The sequence below is a fragment of the Hyperolius riggenbachi genome, chromosome 8 (genome assembly GCF_040937935.1).
Source record: "Hyperolius riggenbachi isolate aHypRig1 chromosome 8, aHypRig1.pri, whole genome shotgun sequence".
Classification (NCBI taxonomy): domain Eukaryota; kingdom Metazoa; phylum Chordata; class Amphibia; order Anura; family Hyperoliidae; genus Hyperolius; species Hyperolius riggenbachi.
In genome coordinates, this window is record NC_090653.1 from 144,112,863 (window position 1) to 144,130,237 (window position 17,375).

The following is a 17,375-nucleotide window of genomic DNA, read 5'->3' on the forward strand; positions in this document are numbered from 1 at the left end:
GGGACACACACACACACACACACACACACACACACACACACACACACACACACACACACACACACACACACACACACACACACAAAATAGATCACAAGAACATTATCTCTCAAAAGAGCTGTTGAGGGTTGCTTTTTAGCAGTATCAGCAAGGAGCAAGCTAACAAGCCTAACACAAGAGCCTAACTAAGCTTTCCCTATGTCTACTGCAGGTTCTCTCCCTTCTCTAATTACTGCAGTCTGCCTTTTATAAGGCATCTATAGAACCCTATATTGATATATCTTTTTATCTATTTAAGAATAGTCACATTTTATAAAGCTGATGGAACTGATTAAATGCATTTAATTATAGTGTAGGGACTCGATTGTGAGCCCCTCTGAGGGACAGGTAGTGACAAGACAATATACTCTGTACAGCGCTGCGTAATATGTCAGCGCTAGATAAATACTTAAATAAAGAAATACAAATAAATAGTGTAGTAATGTGATTTTTGCTGTTTTAATAGGAGCACTCCATTCTTTAAGGCTTGCACTGATTTTGTCCCTTCCACAGCTCTGCAAGCTGAAAGTCACTTTTATTGTAATGAACAAACACCAACAGACACATTACTATCAGCATACATCACTAGACCCAAACTTTTTTCTTTAATTTAACTTTAAGTTGTAGCTGTACTGCAATTAAAGGGACTCAGAGCCAGAAGGTGGGTCTGCCATGTCCTACCTTCAAGCTACATACTAGATTTGGGCTGCTCAAAACATTCATCCATGATTGCTTTAGGTATGAACAGATGTCCTTGATGGTAGGAGCCTCCACTTTAGTAATCCACTGAGTTAGATGCTTCTCAGCTAACAACTATTGCGGTTTAAACTACAAGAACACCTCTTGTATGCCCCTCCCCACCTTACACCATGGAAAATAGTAGGATGCTTGGCAGCTAGCTAAGCAGTACATCTCTATTCTGATCAGGGGTACACTGTCATATGAAAAAATATTATTTTGAGCAATACTTGTGAAGCTGGGCAGAGCAAGATAGCATCACTAAATTAACCTTCCATAGGAGTGGCTTCAAAGACACTCAAATATGGAGACACATGACTCACCTTTTCATTATTTTTGATTAACCTAAGTAAGGACTCCTGTTCAGATTTGGTCGATATGAGAGGTGATTTATACCCTGTTTTAAAACTGTAAGCTTGGAATTCAGTTTTACAAGCTCAGTGACAGAGATACCAAAACGTTTTGAATCAGGATGAAACCATTTATTGGCTAACGAAAAAGGAAAAAAAGTAAACTTTTAGCATAATAAGCCTTCTTCAGACTTTGTTCTTGTATACTGGCAAGAAGTTAGGACACACAGAATATATACAGTTGAGCAACTGAAGGAGGTACAGAGACTTTTTTGTGCATATATAAACAAAAGTAATTCCGAACCCTTTATTAAAGCAGGACATTAGAGGTGTCTTGCAAGGCTGTTTGTTCATTTATGACAAATACATAAGACCCTTAGCTTATTTACTCATCACATCACACTTCAGACTCAGGCTAACCAGGAGAAATTGTAAATTCTGAGCTTTGTCCTTTACAATCCTCTCTAGGTTATAGCAGAATCATATTAGGTTAGGTCAGCCTGAGTCTGAGGTATGCGGCTAAGAGCATTCTGTGCCTGTTATTTAAGGCTGGTAACTGGCTAACTGCACAGGTGCAGAACACTCCCAATGATGGGAGGGCGACCAAGAAGGCACACAGTCAGACACAATAGTCTCAGTAAGGGACTTTACCAGGGGTTCCAGTGGTAGAATGGAGAGGACCAGATGTACACAGAGGGAACCCATGGACTACAGGGGGATGGAGGAAGCCCCAGGTAAGTATAAATTCTTGTGGTATTTACAGCTCAGGTACACTTTGGTTTGCCTTTGGTTTGGAGTGTAACTGTGGTTACCCACAATGCATGCTGCTGAATATGCAAATTATCTGTTTATAAATTTCAATAAATGGTATCACCTTGATTCAAAACTTCTTGCTTTTACTGATAGCTAACATCCAACATTTTGCTGGGCAGGCCTACTTAGACCGCTGTTAAGTTCATGTAAATGTAGCTCCACCCATGAACACACCCACATTCTAGTGGGTAGCCACACCCATTTTCCAGCTGGAGTACCTAAAAGTGCCCCAGATCTCATCGGATCCTAGCAACACCCTTGCATGGTACAATACTCTACAGTACAGTGCCAGAGTTAAAATAGAAACATAACATCCAGAATGTTCTTCTGTTATTGCTAGCTTACCAATTAAGCCTTTTGGACATAGCTCTAAGTCCCCGTTAGTAAGAGCGATGGCTTCTATAAGAAGCCGCAATCTTTCTGAAGAAAAAAAAAGTTTCACGTCCTCCCTTGACTTCCTGTAAGCGTGATCGCATGCTTGCAGGGAGGAAAAAAAATATGAATGAGGCCATCTTGTGGCCAAATAGTAAAACTACATCTACATACAATGTTTAATTAAACTGACACACAACTACATTTAAAATTAACTTTTTACCTCCCACACAAAATTACACTTAAAAAATACAAAACATAAATAGTTACCTAAGGGTCTGAACTTTTTTAATATGCATGCCAAGAGGGTATATTACTATTATTTTTTTTAAATTATAAACTTGTAAACAGTGATGGATGCAAAACTGAAAAAATGCACCTTTATTTCCAAATAAAATATTGGCGCCATATATTGTGGTAGGGACTTGATTTATATGGTGTAAAAACCAGGACAAATGGGCAAATAAAAAACATTAATTATGGTAGCATGTATTATTTTAAAGCTGTAATGGGCCAAAACTGAGAAATAATGACTTTTTTCAATTTTTTCTTAATATTCCCATTGAAATGCATTTAGAAAAAAATAATTATTAGCAAAATGTACCACCCAAAGAAAGCCTAATTAGTGGCGGGAAAAACAAGATATAGATCATTTCATTGTGTTAAGCAGTGATAAAGTTATTGGCAAATGAAGGGGAGGTGAAAATTGCTCGGATAGTTGCTTTGGTTGTCTGTTTTTATTCTAAGTGGCACTTTTCTGAAAATGCGAACAAATAAAGAACTACAAATGGATGATGATAGAAAAAAAGGCCCAGTGTAAGCACTCATATATAAAAATATACATAAATTCTCTAAAAAATTGAAAAAACTGGGAAAAACATCTGCAGCCTTACACTTTCCATGTTGGGTGCTGCGCAGAGGAGAGTGTGCCTGCATTTTCTCTACCTGGAGAGGTAGGCAAAACACAGCACCCAGCAGAGTGTGACAATCTTTAGAAAAACTCAATACAGAGGAAAAAGGGAAAAGCTAATGCAGACTTATATTTTTTTCCATTTTAAAATTAGAATTCAGGTCCAATTTAAAGCACCATTACAGGCATAGTTGTTTCAATGACTTTAGAAGAACATTACCGACTAAATTATGTCTAAAATTATTGTAAAATGCTCTAATTTTTGTAAATAATAAATGAAAACATGCGCTTAGATCTCATATCCTCAGCAACCATTTCACTTCCTGCCTCCCAATAATTGCAGAGTCATGCCTCCATTCCTGTGACTGACTGACAGCCATGATAGGCTATGAGTCAGTTGGAAGGTGTGGCTTCAGCCAACAGAGTGGTAACTTTCTCTCCTGCATGCCCATGTGATTATAAAAGGGAGTGTTTCAGACTTTCTGAGTGAGAAGTCAGCTGTAAAACAATGCCTAAACTGAGGTATACAGAGAATATAGAGAATTGATTATTTAATTTTCATGTTTACAGTAAAATAGGCTGTTTAGTTTTGTTCCCCTTAACCCTTGCATGATTAAGAATGTTGTAATCTGTTTAGAAAGAAATTGAAGTCTTTTCTCATCTTCTGTAATATTACCTGAAATAGAATGAGGCATTTTAGTGCAGTGAACTTTGAAACAGCATAAGCAATAAAAAAAGGTTCATAAGAAACCGTAATTTTTATTGCATCCCATCACATCTATTAATCTTCTACTGGAATAATCATTTGACAGGTCAAATCAATAAAAATGAGAGCCTGAAAGGAACCTTTGATTTAAAGAATGGGAGGGACATAGCAGCTTATTGCTATATGCTGTTTAATGTCTGAATGGTTATTCAAACAACGGATTAAAAACATTTATTTGAACTTTAAATCATACAACTAAAGGTGGCCATACATTGGTTGATATTTTTATTGATATCCAGCAGATTTGATCATTTGATTTTATCTGCTAGAAATTGATATTGTAAAAGATTGCCAATCAATTTTTTTGTCAAATTGCTTGATTGTATTGGATGAAAAATTTTGCTCGTTCAGCAGTGGGTCAGGAGTGCCTTGGTCGGTCAGCGTTTTTAGGCTGACTGACGCAGGAGCAGTGCAACTCTCTCCTGTCTGCCGCCTCCTCCTACTGTATCTTCTCTCCACTGCCGGGGCTTTTTCCAGTCTCTTCTCTTCTGAGGAACTGTGTATTACATGACCAACACTAGGGGCCAAACACTAGAGGCCTCTTGAGGTCATATAAGTTAGTGTTTGGCCTCTAGCATTTAGGACACACAGCTCCCTGGGAGTGAAGAGATAAGGAAAAACCCTGACAGTTGACTGAAGATTCCAGAGGAAGAGCTGGTGAAAAGGTATTTCGGGAGATCCGATCGTTTTTATCGAATTACCGTAAAATCGGATCATTTTATTGTATCGTGTGTGGCCACCTTTAGTTTGGACAATTCAGTGGAATATGTCACATGTCACATGGCGCAAGCGATACCCATATGATGCAGGGATATATGCATCTGCGGAAGATGGCGGCGCTATATAAATACTAAATAATAATAATTTGCCTCACCAGGATTGCACTTTTATTTAGCTTTCCTGTATGACAAGAAGACACAGCCAGCCAGCACTAGGGGAAGAGGTAAACAAAGGTGAATGAGGGAGGGCTGGTGCACACCAAGAGGGCTTCTGAGCGTTTTTCAAATCAACATTGATTTGAAAAGCGCTTGGCTAATGTTACCCTATGTGGGTGTTCCCACAGCAGCGTTGTGATTTTTTCAAAATCGCATGTATACCGCATGTAGCATTTTTTTGAGTGATTCATTCAGAAATCGCTCTGAAAATCGCACTCACTAATTGCTAGCGATTGCTATTGTGATTTTGGCGTGCATTAGCCCAGAGAGAAGAGGAGTGGAGAGAAATTGAGAATAGCCTAAGATGGAGCATTATCTGTATTGCAGTCCCACATCACACAGAGGCTACTTGCCTGTAATAGGACTCCTGTCCCTGCCAGTCTCTCACACAAGTCAGAAAGCAGCCCTCCTGGAGTCTAGGGACTGTCAAAAAATGTTCACCTTGTTTAACAAGATGCAGTCATTATGACATAGGGGAGAGACAGATTTTTGCCAACGGACCCTCCAGGCAAGCTCTGCATCATGCTGTGTATATATACCAGCTTGCCTGCCCTTTAATTGCAGTTTTATCAGCTAGCCTAGTATTTTGCATTGCCTTACAACAACAAACCTGAATACACCAGACACCAGCCCTAAATCACTGAATGAAAGGGGACCTGGGGGGAGATTGCCCCCCAGGTGGAGTGGAGAGACTGAGATAGAGCAGATAGCATATCTGTATTGCAGTCCCACATCACACAGAGGCTACTTGCATGTACTGTGTCTCCTGTCCCTGCCAGCCAAATCCCAAAAAGCTTTATTGGCAGGACCAAATACATTTAGCATTGCCAAAGCAAAAACAAAACATTAACAACATGGTGGTGGGGGGCTTGTGGGAATAGGGGAAGGATATAGGTATACTGTCCATAGGGGTGTGGAGAATGTAAGGGATGGTCAGCCTCTCACGCAAGCTGCAGGCAGCCCTCCTGGAGTTTAGGGACTGTCAAAAACTTTTCATCCTTTGACATACCTTATGTAGCTGTCTACATGCAGTCTTTACAATAGGGAAAGAGCTGAGTTTTTCCCACAGACCCTGCAGGCAAGCCTCTGTATATTTACCAGCTTGTCTGCTTCAGCGAATTAAGGAATTTTTTTAAAGGTACAGGAGTCTCAGGGGGGTGTTCCATACATCTAGAATCCCCGTCTGGATACGCCAGTGCATTGGACACATCAACCAGTTTATGGCCAGCTTAACAGCAATGCAATTTGTGTTAGACTGTTAAGGCCCATACACACGTCAGATTTTTCTGAACGACAGGTCGTTTGAACGTCCTGTCGTTCAGTCGTCCGCACGCTAAATCGGGCGTGTGTACAGACTGTCGTTCGGGTGATAAGACTGGTCTTGAGCGATCCGCCTGGCGGATCGCTGAGAATCAGTCTTATCACCTGAACGACAGTCTGTACACACGCCTGATTTGGCGTGCGGATGACTGAACGACGGGACATTCAAACGACCCGTCATTCGGAATAATCCAACGTGTGTATGGGTCTTTATACCAATCCAATTGAAATAGATTGAATTAGCCAGTTAACAATATTCTTTACTGGCATAGAGACCAGGGCCAGTAAATTGCACTTATAAATAGTAAATAAAATGAAAGCAATGCAATAAAAACACATCCCTGTGGAATGTCCTAATTTCTTCCAGGATCAACACATAGCCAGAGTGTCAAGTCCCCTTTAAATGGCAGCCAACAGTTTTCACCAAGGGAGTGACAGCCGTGTAGGTAATAAATTAAGGGGTCTCACCCCAACACAAAATGACTCACCTGTCATTTTTCTTCTTGTTCCCACTGTCCTTCTTGACATACCATGCAAATTTGCTGTTTCTAGCATGTTCATGGGCTTTGCTATTAACCACTAAAGTCAGCGAACATTAAAACATTTTCCACACTCAGAACAACAATTTAAAATCGATTTTCTTAAAAACGATAAGGTCTTTTTGAAAAAATGTTTTTCCTCTTGTTCCCACTATCCTCATTACCATACCCTGCATATTTGGTATTTCTAGCATGTACTGGGGCTTTGCTATTAACTACTTAAGTCAGCATCTGTTCACCTGCCATTTAAGTCTGTGGAGCCCGCTGCGAATGGTCGGTTTGCAAACTTTTGTGGAAAATTTGATGTTCGCTACATCACTAGTGGGGAGCCCCTGTTTGAAACAGGCTCAGGGCCACCATAAGTGCCCTAAAGATGTGACCAGACACATCGAGTCCGACTGGCGAGTGAGACATTTTGTGTGTATGTGTGGGGGGGGAGGGAGACTCCTTGATTTATCAACTACATGGCTGCCTGTTGCTACCTTGGTGAAAACTGTTGGCTACCGTTTAAAGGGGACTTGACACTCTGTATGGCTATGTTTTGACCCTGGAAGAAATAAGGACATTCCATAGGGATGTGTTTTTCATTGCATTGCTGTCATTTTATTTACTACTTGTGGGTGCAATTTACTGGCCCTGCTTGCTCTGGTCACACACAGCAGGAATTAAATAGTGTAGATGCAGTGCAATAACAGATATTTTCTTTCATATGACAATTTCCTTTACCTTCAGATTAGTACAGATCTTTGCTTAGGGTGCTGCATTATAAGAGTGGAATTTTTCTGCACAAAGTATGTTTTCACTACTCTCCTGCATTATTTACACCTCTATTTGCCTTACTCTGCATTCATAAAATGTTAATGTCAGTACTCAAAATACTGCACATTACACTTTGTGCAACAAATGTGGATATAAAGAAATAGTTCTTACATCCTAAATTCAGGTTTTATAAGTCAGTCTTTTAATTTTTAATGTTGTAGAGGCATAGAAAAAATTAAACTGAGTTGCTGATGAACATTTCAGCTATACTCACTAATCCTAGACATAGCACAAAAGTAAAAAAACAAAACAAACAAAAAAACCTACTACCCCAAATACAATAAATGTTTACACACACTTTTTTTTTAAATAAAAAAGTGTAGGAGTCACCCTGGTTTCTGAAGATATGCAGACTTGGGTGCATACATGCAAAAAGGGCACAGGGGAAATGGGGGCCGAAAATAGCCGCTAGTAGAATATTGTTAAAATTACTGATACTCTACTATTGTACAGTATTTATTCTAATATTACAAAATGGGTCAATTTTACTAATGTTTTACTATCGCTAAACTTAACCCTATTCTCACACAGAGCCCTCACTCTACTGATGCCTTACCCTAAACAATCCCGCCTACCGATGCCTAACCTTACCCAACCCCCCAACAATACCTATCACTAACTGATCCTCCACTTATTTCTAACCCTAACTAATCCTCCACCAATGCTTAGGCCTTACCTAGCCCCCATGGTGCCGTTAACCTAACCACGCCCCCACGTAAACCTGTCAATTACCATACTCCTCAATTTAAATGAAAATTATCTGGTGGCACAGAATGTAGCTGTTCTCTTTTATGAAACTATAGACAACACTACAATACAAATCTTGGCTAGCTGTAGAACACATTGGTGTGTTTCTATATACCTTGTTTGACACTCATAGATCACAACCTTAGAAGGTAGTGGTATGTGGATGCAAGGAATGTCAATGGACTGTGTATTACTAAACTAAATAATGGTACTGTACGGTGCAAAAGTAGTGAAATCAAGTGTGCAGGGATTCTGATCACCGCTTTAGGGTAATAACAGTACTGGAATTCGATACCTCTGAAACTCTGATTGCGAGGGAGGAAAAGCTGTTCCCACAATTATAAATGGCATTATAAAGATGGCAATCAGGTTTTCAATAGTGGAAAAAAAAATTGGAGGACATATTCTATTCTCCATAATGCAAATGTTGCTCAGCATTTCTGTTGACAGCTAAGATTTTTTTTTTCAGGCACAAACTTAAATGTGAAAATTTTAATTTTTGTGTGCTGTTAAACTGTAACTATAATTTGACTCATAACCCCACCCCCACCACAAAATCAACTGTACAACTATATACATTGTGATTATCTACATCAACAGTGTTACAATTACATGCCTGCTGTACTCTGGATACTTACTGGGCAATGCATATGAACCAGTAGGGGGTAGGTACTAAAAGTTATTAAAGTATACCAAGAATAGGGCAGCCCAAGCATCTTCACTAGTTTGTTCTCTGCGTGTTTATAAACCTGAACTCTCTTTTCCTGTGTAATGAACTGATCGGTGTAGTGAGCTTAGGGACACTGAGATGCTGGAAAACTTGCTTTCTGCTATGTGCAGATTTCTGCATGGCGTCACATGGTTGTGACGCCATGCCACAAACAGAAACCCCAAATTTCTGGAACGTCATGAATATAGATAGTTGTTGTTGTTTTGTTCTAGCAAGTTTGGTTAGTACTTTTTTTTGTTTTGTCCTAGCAAGTTTGGTTAGAGCTGGAGGAGGACGGGGCCGGACGGGGCCAGAAGGGGCGGCCGTGTGCGCGTGTGCGACTGGCGGCGTGCGCGCGTGCGGCGGATTACTGACAGACCTAGCCCATTTTTAAACGGGCTAAGGTCACTAGTTGTAGATAAAACACTACTATACTGTTAACTTTGCTTCAGCTGTGACGCCCGACACACAAATGAATTAAATAGTTTTAACTAATGTAAATGCTTGCAAATATTATTTTGTTATTTATTTTAACTTCATCCCATTTACAGTATATTAACCAATTTGAATTGTTATTTTTATATTTTTACACTGTAATGTTTTTATGTATAGTTTTTAAACTTTTGATACCTTATCCCATCTTGCACACTGACTGTGCAATGAATGATAAATTCCCAGTGACAAGCCTATGTTTAAAGGATTGCCACCTAATTAGTACATTATGTCAATTGATCCTCACCAGCCAATCAAAGGCCTCCATTATTAGTAGCTATGTTACAGAGCAGTCAGCTGGTGAGAGGACATTTTCAGAGCATTGGAACTTTATCAGGAGACAGTTAAAGGTCCACTATAATGAACAATTGTAAAATTTAAAATACATACTTACATGTAAATGTACATTTCTATAACAGAGTAAAACGCACTATAAATTACTTTGTTTCCTATGTTGCTGGTCACTTACAGTAGGTAGTCAAAAGTTTACAGACATGACATATTTTGGACTATTCCATCTCCCCTCATATGAGATTCTCAGCATTACCTCTATTCTTAACAAAAGCATTTCCTATGAAGGATCTAAACAAAATTGTCAGTCAGCTTCCCTACTCATTTGCACATTATTTTGGCAGCTGGACTGAGTAAAAGGTGTTAAGTAAGTGCTTTTGTAAATAAAGGAATACCTGATAATTCAAAACCTGTCAGATTTGTCAGATTTCCTCTGCATTCTGTGAGTGACAGGGGCATTGGGGAAAAGTAATTTATAGTGAATTGTACTCTGGGAGAAATCTACATTTTACATGTATGTATTTTATATTTTACACATTTTGCATTCATTGGCGCATATGTAATTAACTTTTTCACCTGAGTTATCTCCTAGGAGGTAATTTTCATCTTCTCTTTAAACTAACTTTATAGCATTTCAATATTGAAAAGGTACCCAAAAGTTGGTGAAAAAGTGCTATCAAAATTATTCTTAGTATTTTCTTGCTGGCTGGTGGCTTAAAATGCATTTTATCACAAGTTCTGACAATATCACCTAGGAGAAAACTCAGGTGAAAAAGTGAATTGCATATGGGCAATTGTCTTTTAATTAAAGGAATACTATCGATGTATGCATTTATTTGTAAATGCTGTATGTTGCAGCACACACTAGGACAAGTACTAGGAGCAATTTGATTCCTCACATAGCTGTTCCTCTCAGCTGTAAAATCCTCCGTCAGTTTTGGCGTCAGTTTTGGATACAAAATGTATCTAATACTGAGCTCCCAGAGGGCTAGACCATGTGTCTGCACAGGGGAGTTGCTATCAACTCCTCAGTTTATAGTTTAATTATCACCTTGCTGAAAGAATCTTATTGATATGGTGGTAAGGGGTTAAAGATTCTAGCAATGTGTGTTTATTATCTTTGCTTCTCTTGACTGATAAAGATACTAATAATGCTAATTGTAGACAGCAATCTGCCCCTCTCAGCAGCTTGTAAAGTGGATGCAGCCTGGAGTGAATCACCTCAAGCAGACAGCCAGTCTGAGTGTAAACATAGACTATTGTTATAGCTAGTTATATTCCAGCAATATTACAGCTCATTTAGTTACCTGTTACTACCTCAGATCAGCCTATTTCTCCTCATGTCTGCTGCATGCTGTGAGTGACACAGTGAAATATATTTGAGCTGTGTGACAGAGTAACCAAGCAGCTTAGGGTGACCCAAACTACTATGAGAACTGTGTGAGAAATGATTTTTTAAGCAGGGATAGCGAGAGAGACCTGGGTGAATAAATAAAGTGCCCCTAGCACTAGTGGTAATGTGTACACTAATATAGAGTATTAAAAAAAAAAGTCGTTTCAATCGATAGTATTCCTTTAACATCCTCCATAGTATAAAGAGGCTAACATGAACTGCATTACCAAAACAAATGCAAAGTAACAAATCAACAATGAAAACAGCTGAAATCAATATTCCAAAGACTACATGAATCCCATTGTACAATTCAATCCTACCATTAAATTTTAACACTTTCCGTTCCATAGACATTATAACCTTCTCTGTAAGTAGCGTAATTCTGAGTGCTGGTTGCAGGAGGAGGTTTAAAGTTTTGTGCATTCTTTGTAAGTTTCATTCTTTTGGATTCTGCTCGTGATTTATAGCAGAACTCTATCAAAGCCACCATCATGGCTAGTCCAAGTCCTCCAACAAGAATATAGAATACCCCTGCAACATTACTCAGGCTCAGGGCACTTGTCTTGTCCTAAGAAAAATGAACAACACTGTTAGTTTCAAGGGATGATGAAAGAAATTCAACTTTAAATAACTTAGTTTCTAACGCTTTTCTTTCCATCTGCTAAAACTGATGTCTCAGTCTATAAGAGAATAACTCATCACATGCAAGAGGATTTTTGTCTTATTTTGCATCTACTTTTCAAACTATTTCTTGAATACTCTACAACTGAACACTTCAAACATTCTAATGTAATACCCCCTACCCTTAAACCTAATAATGTAAGATATTAATAAATTTAGCTACAACTCACTAACTCCTGACGCAGTCTGCCTTCTAAGTCCAAATTAGAAATATGTAATTTTTTTAAACCCAGTTTCAGTGATTGAGGTGTACATGTATTTTATATTTACAAGAATCAACTCTTTAATACATCCCTTGCTACTTGAGCCTTGGAAAATTCGTAAATATGTATGTGACTATGTAATTGCTGCTGAACACACTGATTCTGCCAATTTATACATATATATATATATATATATATATATATATATATATATATATATATATATATATATATATATATATATATATATATGCCATTGGATTAGGATTAGTTGGAGTTAAGCTTCCAGAATATTCAGCATTAATTTCAGCCATATTACTGATAAGCTAACATAATACAGTCCTCGGGAACTAAGCCATAATCTTTTTGTGCAGATTGAAAACTTAAACAAAAAATGAAAGATAACTGGTGTTAATCCAGATGTACCCTAGAAATGCTAAGTCTATAATACCTCTTAATTCTCTTGAAACCTATTCATTGCTGCCTCCGACTCTATGATTTAAAACAGTAATGTGTATAAAGAAATCAGACATTGCTTAAATTTAACCAGAACGTATCAGAATAGGACAATTAAATCACTACAAAAGTGGCCAACAATGAAAAAGTTAGCGGTCACTCGCATAGTGTTTTAATACACTGGTTACAAAAAGAGGAATGTCCTGCATTGGCTGAATGTTTTTCCAGGCAACTTCAAAAACTACCTAGATAGTAGCATAATTATGAGTGAATGTAGAAAAGGTATGAATGCTGAATGGAGTGAGCTACAGACAGATATATGGTTTAACTAGAATAGTTATAAGTACAAGGCTAGGTGGAAATGATAAATATGCTGTGCAGCACAATCTATAAAAGATCCGTTGATCTCACATTAAAACGTAAAAAAAAGAAAAATTATTTTTTGATTGCATCAACATGTGAATTGTTGTGCTCAGTGTTGATGATAAACTAGTAAAATTGTTTATTTAAAGGGAAACAACACACATTGTAAAGCTGAGGCAAAAGTGAAAAATCAGGTATGTGCTCAGTCTGGTAAAATGCACAATATGTGATACATAGAAGTGATTAGTTACTGAGTATAAGGAAATATTTACTTTTGCACTTCCAGTAAATAGCAGCAATATAGTAAGCAGATTGCACTTACGGGAAATAGAAGCAATGTAGCAGAATGTAATGTGGGAGTCTGTATTTTCATTGCTAAACCATAATGAACTCTGATGTGAAATTTATGCAGGTTCATGGTTTGATATAGACTTATTACAGATAGGCAAGTGTTTCTTATCCATCAGTGTATACTGCAGCAGATCCCACTGCATATCTTACAAGTGGCCTTTTAAGAAGAACTACATGTACTGGATTGCAATGCTTGTCCAACATTACTCCTCTAGTTAAGTAACATGTCGGCGCTATATAAATACTAAATAATAATAATAATAATATTTCAATGTTAGCTCATGTATTGTATTAGGCCATTGAACCTAAGTCACAATTGGTATCCTTCATAGTTTCCTTTAATATCTTTAATGGACATCTTACAAAATTAACTCAAGAATCTGTGTGATAATAAGGACATGTTGGGATTTAAAGCTAATGTGAAGTGACATTAAACATAAAAAAAAAGATACTTACCTATGGAGAGGGACAGCTCTGGGTTCTATAGAGCCTTCCCCTTCCTCTCACAGTCTCCACATTCCAGAGTTGTCACCCCGCAAGAGCTCTGAGTATCCTCTGAAGGCCGTCCGCTCTGTACTGCTCATGCATGAGCACACTCTCACGTGTGCATGCACATTATGGTGCTGCCTGTTCTCGGGACCACTTGGGCTCCTGAAGTCTCCAGGGGCAGCAGATTTGAACACAGGTGACAGCCCTGGAATGAGGGGGACTGTGAGAGGAACGGGAAAGCTCTATTAGATCCAGAGTCTTCCCTCTCATAAGTACACGACTTTTTATTTTAATCTCACTTCACATTTGCTTTAAGCTACTTTTTGGCAAGTATTAAAGCGAATTTGTATTTGTGGAGAAAAATATAGATGAAAAAAATATACTGAATGAATAAAAAAGAAAAGTTGGACACAATGGCTTCAATTCACTAAGCTTCATCAAACACTTTATCAAACGTTAGATAATTTACCTCATTCGTAAAATCTAATTTTGAATTGACTAAGGTGTTATAGATTTATTGAACATTTTATCAATAAAACATTCGATAAATCTATAACACGTTAGTGAATTCAAAATAAGATTTTACTGATTAGGTAAATAATCAAACATTTGATAAATATATTGGTAGGTGAACAGAGGCGCCAGAAGGATAAAAGTACATAAAATTTGTAAAAAATTGCTGGGAGGAAGTGGTGGACTCGCCTCCGTTAAAGCAGACACCAAGGACTGTAAATGTATAGATATACACATTTATTGAAAATACCCCAAAGATGCAACGCGTTTCGCGGGCATAGCCCACTTCTTCAGGCAATAAGCAGGGGATAAACAACAGCAATTCAGTTATAGCAAGCAGAGCACCAGTCCTTGGTGTCTGCTTTAACGGAGGCGAGTCCACCACTTCCTCCCAGCAATTTTTTACAAATTTTATGTACTTTTATCCTTCTGGCGCCTCTGTTCACCTACCAATATATTTGAGTCCACCCCAGGTGGAGGGGTGATCTACCCCCTTTCTTCCTATCTACAGAGAGCGACTTCTTAATCCTGAGTGAGGACAGGTCTAATCTCCTCACCTGCCTAATGAGCGGTTACCTAGGTGGTAACCCGTGTTTGTGAGTATTACCATCTCACTGTTTCATTTATCCAATCAATTTTGACATACTACACCATATTGGGCTCTCGATTTCTCTTCAACTTTAAACATTTGATAAAGTGTTTGATAAAGCTTAGTGAATTGAGAACATTGGGCTTGATTCATTTCACCTTTTCTCCTAAGTTTTCTCCAATTTTCCATTTTCTGTTTAAAATAACTTTTTAGCACTTTGCAATTGAAAAGTACTAAAAAGTAGGTGAAAAATTACTGTCCAGTGTCCAATTATTCTGAGTAATTTCTTGCTTGCTTGTGGCTTAAAATGCATGTTATTAATAGGATGTGATGTGAAACTATCACCTAGGAGAAAGCTTAGGAGAAAGATTAGGAGAAAGAGTGAATTGTGTCAGGCCCATTTTCACATATGCATTACATTATCACATGGCGATACCTCTTTACATAGCCTATTTATTTCCCTTTAAATAAATTATTTTGTGTAGTGGTATTTTCTTTTATGTAAGCTTACCATAGAACATGTGTGAATATAAAAGATAAAATGTTAATGGGAAAGACATACTAAGCAGTGTGCACTGCATGACATCATCCAGCAAGATGACTTATAATAACCTATTTAGGGGTGCTATTCCAGCCATTAACATATATTGCCCACCGAGTCTTGTATTAAAAAAAATCTGAACCCTATACTGTTCAAATTGTATAACTGCTTCAAAAAAAGAAAAAAGAAAACTTTGTGTGTATGAACGGTGAGTCAGAATGGGACTTCTAATCAATTCAAAAGACCTTCTGCGACTGACCTTACTTCCGGAGTCCTTGGCTCCACATTCACCCTTATCGTACCACCATTTGTTTTTCAGCTTGTCTAAGATGCCTTGTTCACTGAGTTTCAATACTGCAAGGTTTACGGGAGTTCTTCACGTGGGAAATAACATAAATAACATTATATTATGTTATTTTATGTTATTCAAGCTTATAACTATTTTCATACTATACAAAGCGATAAAGCAGGGACCCTGGACACAAAAATCTTGAACTGCAGGCAACCTGAATATCACCTTAGTTTTAACACTACAAGTGACACTAAATTACCAGGTCCTGCCTATATCGCTTTGAGTAATCGGCACACACTGTTAATGGATTACCACTAACAAAGCTGTAATTGGCACCAAACTTGTGATCCTATTTCCAGATAAAATTCTTCAGTAACTTCTCCAAATTAAGAAAGTCCTCCTTTGATACTGTTTCCACTGAGATATGTCCCATACTGTGAATGGAATATTGCAAGTAAGTTATGTGTACATCTTTAGGATTTCTTGATATGTGTAGGTGTTTTTTGACTTAACATGGATTTTTCAGAACTTCAGATCGCACATCTCTGCTGGGGTGAAGTCATCCAATTTTCACTTGCAGGACATCGCAAAAATCAAGCACCTCATCCCCCCAGCACATCTGCCAATGTTAGTTCATGCCTTCATTACATCCTGACTGGACTATTGTAATGCTCTGTATACCGGCCTTCCAAACAAGGACTTGTACCAACTACAGATTTTACAGAATACTGCTGCCAGACTGTTAACTAACCAGCCACTGCCACATAACACCGATCCTGCACTCCTTTCACTGGCAATCTATAAAATGGAGGATCCTATTCAAGATCGGCCTACTAACTTTTAAATCACTGAATAATCTGGGCCCTGGATACTTGAAAGAAATGTTGCAGCTGTGTAGCAATCCCTGCAATCTCAGATCCACAGGTTCTAATAATCTAGTCATACCCAGAGTCCACCTGAAAACTTTTGGTCACAGAGGCTTCTGTCATGCTGCTCCTATATTATGGAACCCTTTACCTCAGCAGATTAGAAATGCTCCACCTCTGGGTGTACTTAAATCCAGACTGAAACCCCATCTGTTCTGTTTGGCATTTGCAGAAATATAATTTTATCCTCTATGTTAATACTTCATCCTACTAATAATTACTGAGAGAGCCTAAATGCTTTGAGTTCTAAAGGAGAAAAGCGCTATAGAAATGTTATTGTATTATTGTATTGTATTGTTGAAAGATGGGTGGAGTATCGGGTTTTGGGAGGTAGGTAATTCCTATTTTGTTTGCTGAGAAACATATCTGGAAACATTCCTCAGGTGTTACCATATAATGAATCCAGGTTCCACAAGAAGAAAAGTTCCAGAGAGTAGTGACAAATGGCAAAAGACTTAGGATTAGTCTGTAAACGTGAAAACTATTCCGTAAATTTCCTTCTGAAATAGTTGGATGTGTAGCAAATGCAACATGCAGTTATTTTAATGTCATGCTGTTTGGCATGACATTTTTGCATATCCATAGTCTGAGATGACTTTATACATTATTATTTCTTTATAATGTATAGAATTGTTTATGTATTACTATTATTGTTTTATAAAACAACCATATTTTCTGTGTTGCTATACCAACTGATATTTTGCAAACAAGTGTCGTGAACAAACAAGGGCAAAACAC

The 17,375-nt window shown here is 38.0% G+C and overlaps 1 protein-coding gene across 9 annotated transcripts in view; it reads right to left on the bottom strand.

Annotated features, from left to right (window-relative positions):
- GRIA3 (glutamate ionotropic receptor AMPA type subunit 3) overlaps positions 1 to 17,375 on the bottom strand; it is a 604,867-nt gene that overhangs the window by 16,036 nt on the left and 571,456 nt on the right. For 6 of the 9 annotated variants that reach the window (XM_068251187.1, XM_068251186.1, XM_068251191.1 and 3 more), the window contains one exon: positions 11,554 to 11,801. In XM_068251187.1, the coding sequence (XP_068107288.1) occupies positions 11,556 to 11,801 (246 nt within the window). In that variant the 3' untranslated portion in view covers positions 11,554 to 11,555. Of the gene's footprint in view, positions 1 to 11,553; positions 11,802 to 15,678; positions 15,794 to 17,375 lie in introns of those variants that run through there. The other 3 variants (XM_068251183.1, XM_068251184.1, XM_068251189.1) reach the window with 2 other exon arrangements.